The sequence below is a fragment of the Geotrypetes seraphini genome, chromosome 6 (genome assembly GCF_902459505.1).
Source record: "Geotrypetes seraphini chromosome 6, aGeoSer1.1, whole genome shotgun sequence".
Lineage (NCBI taxonomy): Eukaryota > Metazoa > Chordata > Amphibia > Gymnophiona > Dermophiidae > Geotrypetes > Geotrypetes seraphini.
Window position 1 is genome coordinate 17,314,724 of NC_047089.1, and position 18,680 is coordinate 17,333,403.

The following is an 18,680-nucleotide window of genomic DNA, read 5'->3' on the forward strand; positions in this document are numbered from 1 at the left end:
GCAAATACAGAAAAACTGCAAATAACTTTTTCATATGTTATTCGCTGTTTTCTATTAAAAACCATCGTGAATATGGGGAAACCGTGAATAACATGGTGGGAGACTTGGCCTGTTCCTGAAGGAGAGGCAAAACACGGTGAAGAAAGGGCTGGGAATCGGCGATTTTCTCTGTAAACACTTGGAATCAGCGATTTCTCAACGCAAACTGAGGTAATTTTGGGGGAGGAGCCAGCAAGCTAAAAAACGTGAATAATCGAAACCGCGATTGCTGAAACCGCGAATACGGAGGGAGAAGTGTACAAACAGAAATATATCCATCAAAAAAACTAGTTTGTTATAGAAATTTCTCATATAAATAAGTCTTCACAGATCTTCTAAACACTTGATAGGAGACTGAATTCAAAAAATGTGCAGTTCAGACCAAGGAATCTGATAGTAGAGGTCAGTTTTCTCTATTTGTCTTTGCACACTGTATAGTGAACTTTTCTCTTGGTACCTTGTGACGTTGCATTCTTACCCTCCAAGTCAGTTCTCTCTGCACATTCTCATGTACTGTACATATTTGAATATAAGCCGATCCGAATATAAGTCGAGACCTCCCCCCCCCCCCCCAGGAGGAAAAATGGTTCACTCGAATATAAGTCGGGCAGCTTAATATTCAAGTTATCCTGCCTTGTCAGGTTCTGCACCCAGCCCCCTTCCTTCCTCCCCTCCCCCTGTCAGGCTCTGCACTCTCCCTCCCAGGCTCTGCCCTCTGTCCCCCCTCCCTGCCCTATCTTTGCAGGATTCCAGTAAGGAAGAATTCATGGGAGCCAGTAAGGAAGCCGCTCAGCGCCGAGAAGCAGCGCCAAATCGCGCTGCTGCTCGTGCCGCCGAGATGGAATAAGTGGATCCACGCACCCGGTTAGCAGCGGGGCAGGAGTTCAGAAACCTTGCTCCTGCCCGCTGCACCTCCACCAACGATCGACAGAGGACCTGCTGCACCTCCACCAGATCGGCCGAGGTAGGAAGATAGGGCAGGGAGGAGGAGGGGGGGCAGAGCCTGGCCGCGATGGCCTTAAAAAATTCTGGGAGGGGGCATTGACCCGAATATAAACCAGGCCCCCCCATTTTTGGGCCAATTTTTTGGCCCCAAAATCCCAGTTTATATTCAAGTATATACGGTAAGCTTATATCTGGATCCTATGGCCCTCTTTTACAAAGGCGCATTAAATCAACGCGTGCGCTAACCACTAACGCGTCCATAGGATAACATGCACGTGTTAGCATTTAGTACGTGTTTAGCGTGCGCTAATAAAAGAGGGGATATGTTTCGCTTTTACTTGTTCTGTATCTACATTTGAAAATAAAGCTTAAAAAAAAAAAAAAAGAGAAACCATTGTACTCACCTTCTTCACAGTTCTCCCCCTTATATCCTGGATTACAGATACATGTGCCCACGATGCAGGTGCCATGGTTACTACAAGATACATCGATGCACTGGTTTGTCGGCACGTCACATTCTGCCCCCTTCCAACCGCTGTGGCAGAGACACCGACCCTTCATATACTGTCCATTCCCACTGCACAGTACCGGGCAGGACACTGGGGGGAATAAGAGCAGAAAACAGTGAGCCTTCAGCCTTCTCAACCCTACCGTGGTCTTTTCAAAGCAAATATCGTGGACCTGAAAAAAAAAATAAATAATAATCTTCTTGATAGGAAATTCAGCGAGTGAAGTTGGTTGTTGTCTGGATTATGAGAATCCAAGTTCTTCCATTAACGTTATACAGAAAATTCGTCTAGTTTTCGTCTGGTTCTTATCTTTACATACACTCACCCTCGTAAGAGAAAGCAATTTGAAATTGGTCCCTACAGCATCTGATAAATGTCTTGCTTGTTACTGACCTCAATATTCTATCCATTTCATTCGTTCATTTGTTCAATGTATGTGTTCACATGTGTGCGTTAGTCTTCTTGAACTTGGATTATTTGTTGTTTTCTTGAACTACATGAATACCAATAAAACATTTGAACTGGAAAAGAAATATGTGTGTATAAGACTCTGGTGAGACTTCCTTGCATGTCTGCTCCTTCTAACACCCTGTATGACCTGCAAAATATTCTAAAAGGAAAGCAGGAAGGAGGGAATTGAATTAGAAGACATTGGGGCATCAGCGATGGACAGACTTGAAAAGGGACAGATTCAAAACGAATGCTAGGAAGTTCTTCTTTACCCAACGTGTGGTGGACACCTGGAATGCGCTTCCAGAGGGCGTAATAGGGCAGAGAACGGTACTGGGGTTCAAGAAAGGATTGGACAATTTCCTACTGGAAAAGGGGATAGAGGGGTATAGATAGAGGATTACTGCACAGATCCTGGACCTGTTGGGCCGCTGTGTGTGCGGACTGCTGGGCACGATGGACCTCAGGTCTGACCCAGCGGAGGCATTGCTTGCTTATGTCCTTGCTCCTAATGGTCATTCCTCTCCCTATGCACCCAAGCATCCTTCTAACTTTCACCTTCGCCTTTTCTACCTGCTCTAGGACGGCATCCTTCCAAGCTCTAGGGGGCATCCTTCTAGCTTTCACCTTCGCCTTTTCTACCTGTTTGGCCAACTTAAGATCATCGGAGATGATCACTCCCAAGTCTCACTCCTTTTTGTGCACAAAATGGCTTGCATATTGGCAAATGCACACATTCTCTACTTACCACTTAAATCTATGAGGCTCCTGCAAAATTCCTCCCCAGATCCACATATATAAAGAATTCATTGAACTTACAAACTCTTTTCTCTTCCAAGCTCTAGGGGGCAATTCTATAAAGTGGTACCCAACTGTAGGCGCAACAAGAAGTGTGCTTAGCGCCAACTCCACACCAATGTTAAGACGCACCTAAGCTCTTATAGAGACCTAATTCCTTTGGCTGTCTAAAGATTTAAACTCACTTGATTCCCAAGATTAACAAAACCCGCTAAATAAGTTGGGGCTACACCATATAATATTATGGAACGCAATCATATAGATCTTTAATTTTATACGAACCTTAATCGGGAGTCAATGTAATCGGACAAAGAAAAGAGTCACTCTATCAAATCTGGCTGGCTGGCCTGGAACTTTTTCTCCAACGTCGGAATTGATGTCGGAGGTTAAGGCTTGTGGGTCCGGCGCTTGTATGCACCAAGCCTGGCTCAGGGAAGCAGGGAGAAATCGGCGCAATGGCTTGGTGGGGGCAGGGAGAGAGAAAGAATCAGGGAAGTGGAGAAATCGATGTGGTGGGGGGCAGAGGGAGAGAGAAAGAAAGAGACAAAAGAAAGGGGGGGGGGGCAGAAAGAAAGAAATATTGGATGCACAATCAGAAGAAGGAAGTGCAACCAGAGACTCATGAAATCACCAAACAACAAAGGTAGGAAAAATGATTTTATTTTCAATTTAGTGATCAAAATGTGTCCGTTTTGAGAATTTATATCTGCTGTCTATATTTTGCACTATGGCCCCCTTTTACTAAACCGCAATAGCGGTTTTTAGTGCAGGGAGCCTATGAGTGTCGGGAGAAGCACGGGGCATTCAGCGCAGCTCCCTGCGCTAAAAACCGCCATCGTGGTTTAGTAAAAGGGGAGGGGGTATATTTGTCTATTTTTGTATAGTTGTTACTGAGGTGACATTGCATATTTTAAAGTCATCTTCCTTGACCTCTGGAAAAAAAACTCAAATACAAATGATAACATTTTCTCTGCGTACAGTGTGCTTTGTGTTTTTTAAAATTTTATTGTTGGTATATCATTTTGACTTGGTCATTTTAAAAATAGCTCGCAAGTCCAAAAAGTGTGGGCACCCCTGCTCTAAGGTACAGAGAACACACCTCCAGGCTCTCTACAACAAGGACATGAAACTATCACCTCTAACCAGCGACATAAAAAAAAAAGCAAGTAAATAGGTTAACACATCTTCTGACAAGGCAGGATGAAGTTTAGTGCATCACTCAGTGCGGGAAATCAGATAAACCGGTCGCCCTAAGTGACAAAGTGAAAGGAATCATTATGAAACTGCCTGAAATGTACCTCTGAGAATCGCAAGGCGAAGGGAAGCTAGTAACTCAAGATTCGGGGGATTAAATTCTTCGGAATCGCATTTTCCTCGTCGTGGTCTGGTAGCTGCCAACTGTTCCTTTGGGCTTCTGCTCAATTAGAACCAGCCTTTATTGGGCCATATAGAAACCATTACATGCAACAATGAAGGGCTTTGTCCTCTATTTTCACAAACCCCTCAACTTAGCCCAGCGATCACCAAAAACAGCCTTCCCCCGGGGACCACGTAACCTGTGTCATCTTCAGAACTCAGATAACTAGACCCAGTCGTATGCGAGTTAAGCTTTCATAGGAGAGCAGGACCGAGGCTGTCCATAAAAACTCATTTTGAATGCAGCGGTACCGATTCCTGTGAGGTAATTTTGGATCTCTTTCAAACAGTAATCAGTACTTAGAACTAGAGAATGACACGGTGACTATTACCCGCGGCTATCCATGCGTTGCCGTGGGTAATCCGCCGAAACGGGGATGTAAAAAAATAAAAAAGTCACCGCGGGGACGGGGAGAAGGCCATTCACCGCCCCGTGGAGCGGTGAATGGCCTTGTCCCCGCAGTTAACTGAGGATCACTCTGAAAATCACACGGTCCAGGAGCCCCCTTCATCCTTCCTCCCAATTGTGGTCTGGGCATCTCCCTCCCTCCTCACCCTTCCCCTTCCCTTCGCAGACTTACTTTAATTTTCATCTTAACAAGCCGCCGGAGCCTTGAAGTCACGTGCGGCTGCCGGAAAGTCCTCCTCTGATGCAACCGGAAACAGGAAGTTGCGTCAGAGGAGGACTTTCTGGCAGCCGCACGTGACTTCAAGGCTCCGGCGGCTTGTTAAGATGAAAATTAAAGTAAGCCAGCAAAGGTAAGGGGAAGGAAGGGAGGGAGGGAGCTGCTGGACTGTGGCAGGAGGGAGGGGACCGCTGGACTGGGTGAACGAGGGTGGAGAAGAATAGATGTTGCACACTTTGGTGGGGAATATATGTGGGGGCGGGGACCGAGCTCGCAGTGACGGGATGGGGATGAGCTTACGGGGTGGAGACGGTGACAAATTTTTTTATCCCCGTGTCATTCTCTACTTAGAACCATATCGTTTTTTTCCATGTTTCTAGCACTGACTTAACAGCTCAGTAACCTCTAAATTCTATAAATCTGTGTTCTCAAGTTTCCAACTAGCGCATAAGTTAATTCAATAATTGCTATCAATTAGAGTTATTGATTATAATTGGTGCTTATTGGAACCAATTAACAGTTTAGCAAAAAGTGCTCTTAATCGCTGTTCTTTATGTTGGATGCTCAAATTCCAGAGCGCCCAACTTCAACGGAGGTGTGGATCTGGAAGAGTATGTCAGGCAGTGAGGCATGCAGGTTAAAAGTTAACGTAGGAGTTGCTATGCAGGGACAGACCCAAGGTCCATCATGCCCATGTTTCCAACCCAGGTCACAAGATCCCAAGAAGTAAAACAGATTTTATGCTGCTTATCCTAGGAATAAACAGTGGATTTCCCCAACTCCATCTTAATAATGGCTTATGGACCTTTGTTTTAGGAAATAGCCAAACCTTTTTTTAAACCCTGCTAAGCTAACTGCTTTTATCCTAGGAATAAGAAGTGAATTTCCCCATCTTAATAATGGCTTATGGACCTTTGTTTTAGGAAATTAGCCAAACCTTTTTTAAACCCTGCTAAGCTAACTGCTTTTATCCTAGGAATAAGCAGTGGATTTCCCCAAATCCATCTTAATAATGGCTTATGGACCTTTGTTTTAGGAAATGATCTAATTTTTTTTAAACCCTGCAAAGCTAACTGCTTTCCCACCACATTCTCCAGAATCTAATTCCAGAATTTAATTACACGTTGAGTAAATAAATATTTTCTTCTTATTGAATTTTAGGTGCAGGTTATAGAATACTATCACTTGCATGCCAAAGTGCCTACCATTGGGTGTCAGCATTTACGTAGCCAATGAGTGTAGTTAGGGGGGGGCGGTCCGACCTGGGCGCCATTTTGGAAGGGGTGCCCTCCTCCTCTCTGCCCTCCGCCTCTTCCCATTCCTCCCCTCCACACGCACACCCCCTTCCCTTCCCCCATATCTCTAATTGAAGCTGTTGTTTGCGGCAGTCCATTACATGCTCTTCGCGACCACGTCGCTTCTCCCGCTGACGTCACTTCTGGGTGCTGCACATAGGAAGTAATGTAAGAGGGAGAGCCGACGGGGTCGTGAAGAGTATGTTGATGACCGCCATGAGCAACAACTTCAACTAGAGGTACGGGAAAATGGAAGGGTGGGTGGGGCTATACTTCTGAAATACCATCCCTGTTTCTTCCTGAATGGTCTAGGGCAGACATGGGCAACTCCGGTCCTCGAGGGCCGGAATCCAATCGGGTTTTCAGGATTTCCCCAATGAATATGCATTGAAAGCAGTGCATGCAAAGAGATCTCATGCATATTCATTGGGGAAATCCTGAAAACCCGATTGGATTCCGGCCCTCGAGGACCGGAGTTGCCCATGTCTGGTCTAGGGCCTAGGGGTGTCAAAGGCCCTCCTCAAGGGCTGCAATCCAGTCGGGTTTTCAGGATTTTCTCCATGAATATGCATGAGATCTATTTGCATGCACTGCTTTCAATGCATATTCATTGGGGAAATCCTGAAAACCCAATTGGATTGCAGCCCTCGAGGAAAGACTTTGACACCCCTGGTCTAGACGCCCACAAGCAGCATCTCAGAGTATCAGAAAGGAGCTGATTTCTCAGGTACCTATTCCTCATTATAAAAAACTTATTCTACTCTGGGTGAATTCAGATTTTCTGCTACAATTTAAGCCTTGTATTTTCCAAGGTCACATATTACCACTATTTAATTCACAGGATCTAGTGTAGTTTATCTCAACGCGGTCCTGGAGTACCCTCTTGACAGTCAGGTTTTCAGGATATGCACAGTGAATATGCAGGGAATAAATTTGCATATAATGGAGGCAGAGTATGCAAATGAAGTTTATGCACATTAATTGTGGATATCCTGAAAGCCCGACTGGCAAGGGGAGGACTCCAGGACTGACTTGAGAAACACTGATCTGGTGCATACTTATTTTTTCCCCTCCCCGGAACCTGTTAAATATAGTGCAAAATATAGACAGCAGATATAAATTCTCAAAACGGACACATTTTGATCACTAAATTGAAAATAAAATCATATTTCCTACCTTTGTTGTCTGGGTGATTTCATGAGTCTCTGGTTGCACTTCATTTTGACAGTGCATCCTTTCTTTTATTTCTTTCTCTCTCCCTGCCTCCCCCCTTCTTTCTCTCTTTATTTCTCTCTCCCAGCCCCCACCCCCTTCTTTCCGTCTTTCTTTCTTCTGGTCCCCCCTCCACCTTTCTGTCATTCTTTGTCGGCCCGCTCCCCCCCAAGCCGCCGACTACTTCTCCAAGTCACCACTGCACTAACAGATCATCTTCGTGCAGCGACTGCACAAGCCTCCCCCCCTCTCCCGCTGACGTCAATTGTGACGTCGGAGAGGTAGTTCCAGGCTCCTTCTGAAAACGGGACATTTTGGCGTCCCGAAGCTATGCGTGGGGACAACGGGACAGGCAAGCTAAAAACGGGACGGTCCCATTCAAAACAGGACGTATGGTCACATTATGCATACTTAACATGTTTCTGAATACAGTCCGCAGAGAGGACTCTTTCTAAGATGAAACTTTAAAATGCGAGACTGAGGTACGATGATCTGCCAGTCCAATGAGTAATCACTGTGCACTTATACATCTAAACTGGAGTTCACTAAAGCCATATCAGTCCTGACCAGTAACGAATTGTTCAATCAGGCTCCAATCGTAACACCATGCTGATTTTCATAAAAAAAACAAACACACAATGCACAAACCAATGAATTCAGACAGAGCAACAGAAAATTAAATAAACACAAGACGCACTTACCTCTTCCACAGTCAGGACCCAGAAAACCAAGGAAACAGCGACAGTTTCCAGACATACATTCCCCATTTCCATAACAGTTGCTGGGACAGTCATCGACCGATTCTGAAGGCAAGAAAGAGCAGAAGATAAGGAGAAAGATCTTTAAGGAACCACTGTACTGGGAAAAGAGTGAGATCATGACCCTAAGAGAATTATGGATCTTGAAGAGATTAAGACCACGTGGGACATCCCCATTCCGGCTGATAAAAGGAAACTGGGCACAGAGGAAACGGATAAAAATCAAATGTACGGCACTATCACAGAAGGGTCATTTTTAAATGATTATTCTTTGACTTTGGTGGAGAAAGAAGTTCCTTAAATACCAATAAATGTAGTCAGAGGCCAAGGGCTCCTTTTATAAAGGTGCGCTAAGCGTTTTGGCAAGTGCTAAGTATATGCACGTGCTAAACCATAACGTGTGCTTGCTAGTCTATGGATGCATTAGCGGTTAGCTTCCGCGCGTATATATTTAACGCATGTTAAAATGCATAGCACACCTTAGCAAAACAGGGGGCAAGAGTACGTAGCAGAATGATACAGATATCTTTCCCGGAGCCACAGACTTGTCTAAAATTTTCAAGCACACCTGGACATGCACACACACACATACACACACCTGCGGCCATTAGAAAAAAAAATAAATCTACTCTTCCTGCCCCAAGCAGCTGAGCGGCTGCTTCAGGACTTCCCCTGCCGCTCAGGTGTTTGGGGCTCCCCCTGCCAGCTCTGCACACGTGTCAGTCACCAATGACTGATCGAACGGGATTATTTCCATGCAAAATTGTTTCAACATCAATCACCCTTTTCAAATCGGACTTTTTACCAGCACCACAGCGGCCCACAGGATTTTAATGGCGATTTTAGAGCATCCAGCCCTCGGCCCTCTACATAGTGGCGCACAGTAGTGCAACAGAACTCACCCACATCATTTCTAAGAATACAAAATCTAAAATGTATCTTACGAAGAAACTTTACAACTGCTTGAATTGACTTTAATAAAATTAAATCTCTCTCTAAATGCAAAGATCAGACATCAGAGAAACGAACTCGACAGAACATGACAGCTCCAATTATTTCATTCACCTCCTGACAATTTTGCTACAGTACAGATTCACGTTTTGACTTCTTTCAAAATATTAATTGGTTAATCTTTGATCTTGCATTCAAAGGTAAGCTATTCCACCCATACCAGCAGTGCTACCGCTAAGAAAGCCCTGGATCTCTATTACTGTGTTACTAGTCTCGAAGGAAAACTTGACGGAGACCTTCGAGTATACCTAAATTCACTGCCACTTTGCAAATAAGAGAGAACAAACCAGGGGAAAAAAACAAAACCACAAACTAAAATACAAAGAAACCAAAAATGGAATTGTCCAAAGAAGAAAGATGTGCATTGATTGGACTATTGCGATACTGGAGGAATAAAGATCTTCACGTTATCAGATGAGTTAGTGCACATCTTTCTTCTTTGGACAATTCCATTTTTGGTTTCTTTGTATTTTACTTTGCAAATAAGAACATAACAATAATGAGACACCAGTATAGCTGTTTCCCTCCTGGACTAACCCAACACCACCAGTGACGCAGCACCGGTGTTCAGGCGAGGCCACATATAAAACACTTCAGTGCTTCAATAGTGACAGACTAGGCGTGCGATCACTGTATCAATGCAAAGTCATGCATTTGTGCTGCAAAAATCCAAGGGAACAGTACAGTTTAGGGCAGGGGTATCCACCCTGCGGCCTAAGGGCCATATGTGGCCCCGTGAAGTATTTTGTGTGGCCCTAGTCGAGGGCAATGCAGTGTTTTCCTCTTCTGCACCCATCTTGCCAGCTCCCTCCTCTGTCTTGCTGCAGCGTTTGCGCGGCCCCAGAAACATTTTTTTTCGGCCAATGCGGACCGGGAAAGCCAAAAGGTTGGACACCCCTGGTTTAGGGGATGGTGAACTTTTGTGCATGAAAGAGGAGCGGGACTTGAGTGTGATAGTAGGTGACAATTTTAAGGTGGCCAAAGAGGTTGAAAAGGCAGCGGCCAAAGCAAGAAAGATGCTAGGGTGCATAGAGAGAGGTATGGCTAGTAAGAAAAAGGAGGTATTGATGCCCCTGTATAAGACTTTGGTGAGATCTCATTTAGAATATTGTGTACAATTCTGGAGGCCACATCTTCAAAAAGATATAAAAAGGACGGAGTCGGTCCAGAGGAAGGCTACGAAAATGGTCAGTGGTCTACGTCATAAGGCGTACATGGACAGACTTCAAGATCTCAACATGTAGACTTTGGAGGAAAGGTGGGAGAGATGTTTAAATCAAAAAATGACAAAAAATGTCACTTACCAGCAGTGGGCTACCTCTCTAAGATCCAACATTCAAATTCAAAACCAGGTGGATCTTAGAGAGGTAGCCCACTGCTGGTGAGTGACATTTTTTGGTTTTACTGTCACTACTTTTTTGATCTTGAGAGATGTTTAAATACCTACTTAATGCAAATGCGCTTGAGTTGAGTCTCTTTCAATTGAAAGGAAACTCCTGACTGAAAGGGCACGGGATGAAGTTAAGAAGTGATAGGCTCAGGAGTAATCTAAGGAAATAGTTTTTTACAGAAGGGATGATAGATGCATAGGCCATTATTGAGATGGCTTGGGAACGTCCACTGCTTATGCCTAGGATAAGCATCAGAAAATCTGTTTCACTACTTGGGATCTAGCTAGGTACTTGGGACCTGGGTTGGCCACTGTTGGAAACAGGATACTGGGTTTGATGGACCTTCGGTCTATCCCAGGATGGGCAGCTCTTATGTTCTTATGTGAGCCAAGTATAGGACAATCAAGCCATTGTGACATCACTGCTGAGGTTGGCTTTCAGGCATTGGTGGAATGAGGCTATATGACATCACAGTATCAGCTCTGGAATGTTGCTATTATTTGGATTTCTGCCAGGTACTTGGGACCTGTGTTGGTCACTATTGGAAACAGGATACTGGGCTTGATGGACCTTCAGTCTATCTCAGGATGGGCAGCTCTTATGTTCTTATGTGAGCCAAGTGTAGGACAATCAAGCCATTGTGACATCACTGCTGAGGTTGGCTCTCAGGCATTGGTGGAATGAGGCTTTATGACATCACCGTATCAGCTCTGGAATGTTGCTACTCTTTGAGTTTCTGTCAGGTACTTGGGACTTGGGTTGGCCACTGTTGGAAACAGGATACAGGGCTAGATGGACCTTCGGTCTGTCCTAGTATGGCAATTTTTATGATTCATGATACAATGAATTTGGAATGGTTAAGGAGATGATGACTAGAAGGCAGGCGTGTGTTTACAGAGTCAAGGCAAGACTGAAGGGCAGTCTTTCATTTAAGAAGGAACAGAACATTTGCGACTGGAATTTATTGGGTGGCTGCCCCTGACGAAGCAAGAGTGAAATGGAGAAGCTCCGTCAAGCACAATTCACTTCAGTTAAGCTGCAACTAAATATAATCGAAATATTAAATTATCAAACATAATATATGATATAGGCAGTAAATAGCAGATGTAATAAAAAACAGAGGGGAAATTTTTATGACTGGCGATGGTTGGGCTCAGCAGATGTAAATATTTGCTTAAAGGCAACCTACGTACAGAGGCGTGTCTGAAATTTTTTCCTTCTCCTTTATCAAGTAGTTAAGTAAGAAAGTGGGGGTTGAAATTTGTTGGGCTATTGGACTTACATATATTATTGGGGCGAACATTCGATTAGTAAGCCTTTGTCCAATTTTGGAAAGACTGAAGGGCAGACAATTCAGAATTTGGAGGGATCTTGGAAGGAAATGAGAAGAATTAAGCCGAGTCTGAAAATTTCTGGATTATGGCGTCCAATGGGCCGAGAAAAATATCGAAAAGGAAGGTGGCTAGGATGGATCCTTTCGGGAACGGGGCAGGAGCCGAGGAAGACATTGAAATGATAAATGGGACAGCTGCAAAGTCCTTTTACCCAGTTCATCCATTCTCTTTCAAAATAGAGAGACTTATGTTTCAAGGGAAACACTCCCCATCCCCATTTTAATCGCACCATGATTCCCTGTCATTAGTAATTTTAGGGATATTAGCTCTTTCATAATCACAGAACAAGAGGTCCCTGTTTCTGTTTCCTTGCCTGCAATAATTTTCTATGGCGATGGACCTTTACACACCAAGTGATGCCGTGAAAGTCGCTTCTATGTTGCCTCAATTACCTCTTAAGATAAATATTTGGAAGAGAAGGCAATTCTCCTGCAGGATTTGTTCATGTATTCCTTTCTTTGTCAAAGAGCCTCTCACACAACCATCCTGACGCAAGTGCTCTAGTCTTCCCCCCCTTTATTTAAATAAAAGCGCATGAGATAAAGAAGTGAAATAATTTTGTAAGGGCTTCATGGCAAGCTTCCAGGAATAGTAATATATCAAGCGCCGACTGCTCAGATTGGACAAATTGTGGCAAGATTTGTCCTAGTCGATTATTCTGGAAGCCATCAAGATGAAATGGGTGACAGATGAAAATGGTTGCAATTATGGAAAGGATAACAGAACTCTACCGGATGCAATTTTCAAGAAGGTAGGCCAGCGGGTAATTATATCATTGTTTTCCCAAGCAAGGAATTCCCAAATCCCCGTGATTATCTGCGGTCATTTTGATAATGTTGACAGCTAGACAGGAGTCCCGGTTTGGAAATGGGAACCAGGTGCGGGATTCACGGATGGGTTTTCAGTGATTGACACCCGATAGATCCCATATTTGCCCAGCTTGGCCTCTTTTGACAGATATCATTGTAGGCAGCTTAAGGTCACTATGAACTCAATAAATTATTTAAAAGAAGTAAAAAATGCTTTTCCGTAGGAAAAAAAATGAAGGTAGATAAAGACCATATGGCCTATCTAGTCTGCCTACTCCTGCCATCTATTATCCCTTCCTGTCACTTAGAGATTCACCCCCCCCCCATTCCTTTTACAAAACCATAGCGCGGTTTTTAGCACTGGCTGCGGCAATAACAGTTTCGACGCTCATAGGAATTACATTGCATTACTGATTTCTATTCCGCCTCAACCTTGCAGTTCTGGGCGGATTACAAAAGAGACATCTGGACATTTCCAGGATGATTACAAAGAGACTTCTGGACTTTTCCAGAAGAGTTACAAGAAGAAGAACATTTAGGGGGTCACTCGGAGAAATTGAAAGGGGACAGGTTTAGAACAAATGCTAGGAAGTACTTCTTTACCCAGAGGGTGTTGGACACTTGGAACGCGCTTCCGGAGGATGTGATAGGCCAGAGCACTTTACAGGGGTTCAAGGAAGGTTTGGATAGGTTCCTGGAGGATAAGGGGATTGATGGGTACAGATAGAACTAGAGGTAGGTTATAGAAATGGTCAGAAACCACTTCACAGGTCACAGACCTGATGGGCCGCCGCGGGAGCGGACCGCTGGACGAGATGGACCTCTGGTCTGACCCAGTGGAGGCAACTTCTTATGTTCCAGAGGAGTTACAAGAAGAATGGTGTAGTATAGTTTAGGGAATGGAATACGGCAAGGAGGATGGGGCTATTCCAGTGGATATGCAATCCGGGATGCTGTACAGATAGGATATAGTGCAGTTTCAGTATATATGCAGTTAGGGAAGCAGTTGACAAGCTTGGGCTTTGAGGGGGAGGGTAACTGGTGAAGAAGAGAGGATGGGGGAGTCACACTGAGGGGAATCCAGGTTGGAGTTATGACATCTGTATAAATTTTTTTGAATAGATGGGTTTTGATTTCTTTGCGAAAAGATTTGAAATCGCTTGTTGTCATCAGCAGGTTGGAGATGGCATGGTCCAATTTCGCTGCTTGCGTCGCTAGTAGACTGTCAAACATCTTCTTACGCTGGGTGCCTTTGAGTGGGGGGGGGGTAGGTAAATGGAGTCTTAGATCTTCTTTGTCTAGATGGGTCGATGTACTTTTTTGAATTCGGATGCATTTTTTTGTATCCAGCACCTCCACTGAGAGAACATTTCATGCATTCACCATCCTTTCTGTGAAAAAAGTATTTTCTGAGGTTATTTCTTGGTCTATTCCCTTTTACCGTCATCCTATGCCCCCTCATTCCAGAGTTTTCTTTTAGTTGAAAGAGACTCGGCCTTATCTGCATTTATGCCACATAGATATTTAAACATTTCTATCATATCATACCTCTCCCGACCTTCCTCCCCCCCCCAAAAAAAACCCCCAGTCTCAATAGAAAAATTAAGACATCCGCCGGATTTACAAGTTTATTTTTTTTTGCTCCCGTTACTTCGTGGTTCTCAGCGGAGCGCCGGCAGCTTTCAAATTCGGCGGTCATTAGGACCGTGAAGACGCTCATAATGGAGTGGACAGCCCCGACGTCGGCGCAGCGAGTTTCAGCGGCAGGGAGCTCGCCGGCCACGAACACATCATCCATGGCCCCTCCCCCTCAGGGCCCAGGTAAGGTACCGTCCGTGGAGGAAAGCCCAACGATGCCGCTGCAGTTAAACAAAATCCACGCGGCGCAAGCGGCCGACGGGAAGAGATCCAAACCGGCTTCAGAGGCATGTCAGACACCTCCCTTGCCGGCTCCGTTGAAAACAGCGCAAGGCCACGTCACGAGAAGCTCGTGGCTGCTTCGACGTTTCAACAGTCACAGGAGAGGCCTCCTGCGGGCACTGGTACTGCCTCGCAGTCCTCATTTCAGACAGCGCTGGATAATGAGATCTTTAAGCCTGAAACATATATCGAAACACACTGTCAGCCCAGCCTTACATTGCTAGCTGTCAGTATTTTTGTTGACCTAACCAGTGTCAGCAGAGGCCTAGGGGATATTATATCAATCTGACTCTGGAATGTTGACGCAGATAGACCCTCAAATCTCCTGCACAGAACCCGCGTACATTAAGCATCCAGCCAGACTGGATTGTTTATCACGAAGGCACGCTACTTGTACGGGACAAAGAAACCAGACAGGCTAATTCCATCTACCATTCCTGCAAGCGTCACACCTTCCTTATCAATTAAGCTTACCACTGTTTCAAACGGTTTCCAAATTATGACCAGAAAGATACTGGAAAAGACATATAGCAAGAATAGATTCTGTTTTTAGAATAAGATTCCTACCTATAAAGCCATCTCTCTTGACCCTTACAGCAGCTATTCAGGAACCTGTCTTTTTTCTTACATTCACAACAGCTCAGAAGCAGCTACATAATATGAATATTTTAATGTATCTTTCTTATAAGCATTGCATATCTGTAATATTAAGCCTGTTTCTATACAATACGAGCGTTTCAGCCCCTTACATTAATGGGTGCTAGAATAAATTAGTCTGATCCAGAATGGCTATTCTTCTTATGTCTTACCCCCATTTCCCCTTTTACCTTCCCTATTTCCACCAACTTAAAAAAATCTGTCTCCTTTCTCTGTCCTTCACCTCCATAGAACTCCCTCTCCATTCCCCCTTTCCCCATCAACCTTCACGTATTCTTACAGCTCCTATCTTCAGCCCCCTTTCTCTGACATGTCCCCTTCTCCCACCTCCCCCTTTTTTCATCCCCAGCTCCCTTCTCTCACACATTCAACCCTAACCCCCTTCTCATACCTGCTCTTCCAGCCCTCAGTTCTAGCCCCCGTCTCCTTATCACACCTGTCTTCCTTTTCCGACCCCAAATTCAGACCCAGACCCCTTCTCTCACAACTCACCTTTTGCCGTCCCAAGCTCCAGCCCTCTTCTCCGAGCTGTCTTCTTTTAACAGCCTCCTACACCAGGTCTCTTTTCCCAAGAACCCCCCTTTAAAGCCTCCTTCCCTCACATGTCTCCTTTTTTCAGCCCCAGCTCCGAAAACCTTTTAAGCCCCCCCAGCCCACCTTCTCCCTTTCAGCCTTCAGCCCCAGCCCCCTTTTCTCACATGTCCCTTTAGCAGCCTCCTTCCCTCACATGTCCCCTCTTTCCCCTTACCCAACATCACCCCATCTTTCTTTTTCTTCCTCCTTATTCAGAATCCCCCAATCTCTCTCCTCCTCATTCAGCATTCCATCTTATCTCCCTTTCTCTTCCCCATCCAGCATTCTGCTCTCTCTTCCAACCAATTCAGCGTAGCACCATTGCCCCGTCTCTTTCTCTCTTCCCCATCCAGCATCTCTCCCTCTTTTTCTCCATCTAGCATCAAACTATTCATCTTCCTGCACCACACCCACCCAGTTCTGTCTCCCTCCTTTTCATTCCCCCCAAATTATCTCTCTTCCTCTCCATTCTGCATCACCCTAATGTCTATCTTCCTGTTCCCCACCAAGCATTGTTCTGTCTCCCTTTCAGCCCCCAGTCTACCTCTCTTCCCTTATCTAGTATCACATATCATCTCTCATATTATCCATCATCATCCGCTCTTTCCGATCCAGCATCACTCTAAATCACTTCTCCCCATCCAGCATCATTCCATCTTCTTCTCTCTCTCTCTCTGCTATCCCATACACCATGCTGCTGTCTCTTCCCCTCCATCAAGAATCACCCCATCTTTCTCTATATATTTCTTCCCTCATCTATCACCAAATCATTTCTCAATCCCTTGTATTCCTTCCCCCTCATCCAACATGGCTCCCTTTGTCTCTGTTTTCCCCTATCAAACATCCACAACTCTTCCAGACCCCAGCGTTTACCTAGCTGGGGTCCGCTCACATTCCTGCTGCCTTCTAACTCCTTCCCTGGACCCACTTCTGCTCTTCCCGGCCTCTTCTTCTGGGTTGGACCCTTGTGCCTAAGGCCCCACCCACAGAAGGAGCCTAAGGCTCCCGGGCCTATTCTGATTGGCCCAGGCGCCTCAGGCCCCACCTGTGGGCGGGGTTTCTGCCGCCTGGGCCAATCCGGCCCCATTCTGGACCCGGCTAGCCTGCCGGACGGGCTTGGCACCCGTCCGTCTGGCCAATGTTAAAGGTGAAAGGGTGGGGGGTCACGGGTCGGGTGCCGATCGGGGGTTCGTGGGGGGCGGTCGTTGGGGGGAGGGGGGTTGTGTCGAGGGCAGGAGGTCCTGGGATCCCTCCTGCCCATATTGTAGTGGGGGGTAGGGGGTCGCCGGGGCCAGGAGGGCTTGGGCTCCCTCCTGGCCCAATCCAGTCGGGGGGGGGGGGGTCATCGGGGCCAGGAGGGCTTGGGCTCCCTCCTGGACATATCGAGTCGAGGGGGGGGGGGGGGGTTGCCGGGGCCAGGAGGGCTTGGGTTCCCTCCTGGCCATATCATAGAAACATAGAAATAGACGGCAGATAAGGGCCACGGCCTATCTACTCTGCCCACCCTAATGTCCCTCCCCTACCTTTGCTCTGTGAAGTCGGGGGGGGGGTTGCCGGGGCCAGGAGGGCTTGGGCTCCCTCCTGGCCTGCTTGTACTCGGCAGGGGAGGCACAATCGCCGGGGCAAGAGGGCTTGAGCTCCCTCTTGCCCCGATGTCATCGGGGGGGGGGGGTGTCGCGGTTCGACGGGTTTGGGGGGGGCGGTCGTTGGGGGTAAGGGGTTTGTGTCGAGGGCAGGAGGGCCTGGGATCCCTCCTGCCTGTATTGTAGTGGGGGGGTCACCGGGGCCAGGAGAGCTTGGGCTCCCTCCTAGCCTGCTCGTACTCGGCGGGGGGGGGAGGGGGGGGGTTGCGGTTCGACAGGACAAGAGGGCTTGGGCTCCCTCTTGCCCTGATGTTGTCGGTGAGGGTTCGCGGTTCGACAGGGCAGGAGGGCTTGGGCACCCTCCTGCCTGGATCGTTGTGGAGGGGGGAGGGATTCTGTAACCGGTGTTGTTTTTGACAGACACCTGTTACAGAATCCAGCTTTTAGGCAAAGGATTGGCTCCTCCTTCACCTAACAGCCCTTGTGTTGGACGTTTGGGGCTTAGGCGTTTTCTTGGTTCATTATGCGCAAAAAGTGTAGACGTCATGGGGGTGTACTTGTAAATATAGTGGTGATCTGGGCGTTTAGTAGAGGCAGGCCATAATCAAAACAAGGACGTTTGTTTTGGTTATGGACACTTTCCCTGCTTCTGCTTTCAACGTTTAAGGCCTTAGGCCAAAAAGGGACTTAGAAGGTTTTTTTTTTGATTATGCCCCTCCACGGGTTTTATTATAGTAGATTCTTTCATTGTCGTTAATTTCATTAACTTCCTGCTGAACCTCTCTGAGGGTACTGAATGCATTGTGGGGGCACAAACTTACATTTTGGGAGTTCGACTCCTGTGCTCTCCCCCCCCCCCCCCCACCGCACAACCTTACACACACCTGTGCTATATAAAATCTTTCAAAGTAGAAAACAAGTTTTGTGGAGAAATACGTTAGTATCAAATCATTCCATATATTTTTTAAAATTTTTTATTTTTATCATATTGTCTGCTCCTGGTATCTAGGTCACATTTCACAGATTGAATAGGTTGAGATGTTTCAAAAGTGAAGACCCAGGTACACAGTCATTAGCACATTATAATGATAAATGGTGTACTGTCCTAGCAGGAAATGTGTTGCAGCATCTAATCCTGTCCGCAAACCAGCTGAATAAAATCTAATTTACTGATTTTTAGGTGTGTTTCACGCAAGCAATAGCACCGGCTGGGGAGGCTCCAACCATGTCTGTCTTTCTGAATGCATGCAAGCCACAAAGACACACCGACTCACAGGCACACATACACTCACAC

The 18,680-nt window shown here is 46.0% G+C and overlaps 1 protein-coding gene across 4 annotated transcripts in view; it reads right to left on the reverse strand.

The window, feature by feature from the left end:
- TENM4 (teneurin transmembrane protein 4) overlaps positions 1-18,680 on the reverse strand; it is a 1,150,563-nt gene that overhangs the window by 246,554 nt on the left and 885,329 nt on the right. For all 4 annotated transcript variants that reach the window (XM_033948175.1, XM_033948174.1, XM_033948172.1 and 1 more), the window contains 2 exons: positions 7,992-8,093; positions 1,389-1,583 (listed from right to left, as the gene is read on the reverse strand). In XM_033948175.1, coding sequence (XP_033804066.1) covers positions 1,389-1,583; positions 7,992-8,093 — 297 coding nt within the window. The remainder of the gene's footprint in view (positions 1-1,388; positions 1,584-7,991; positions 8,094-18,680) is intronic.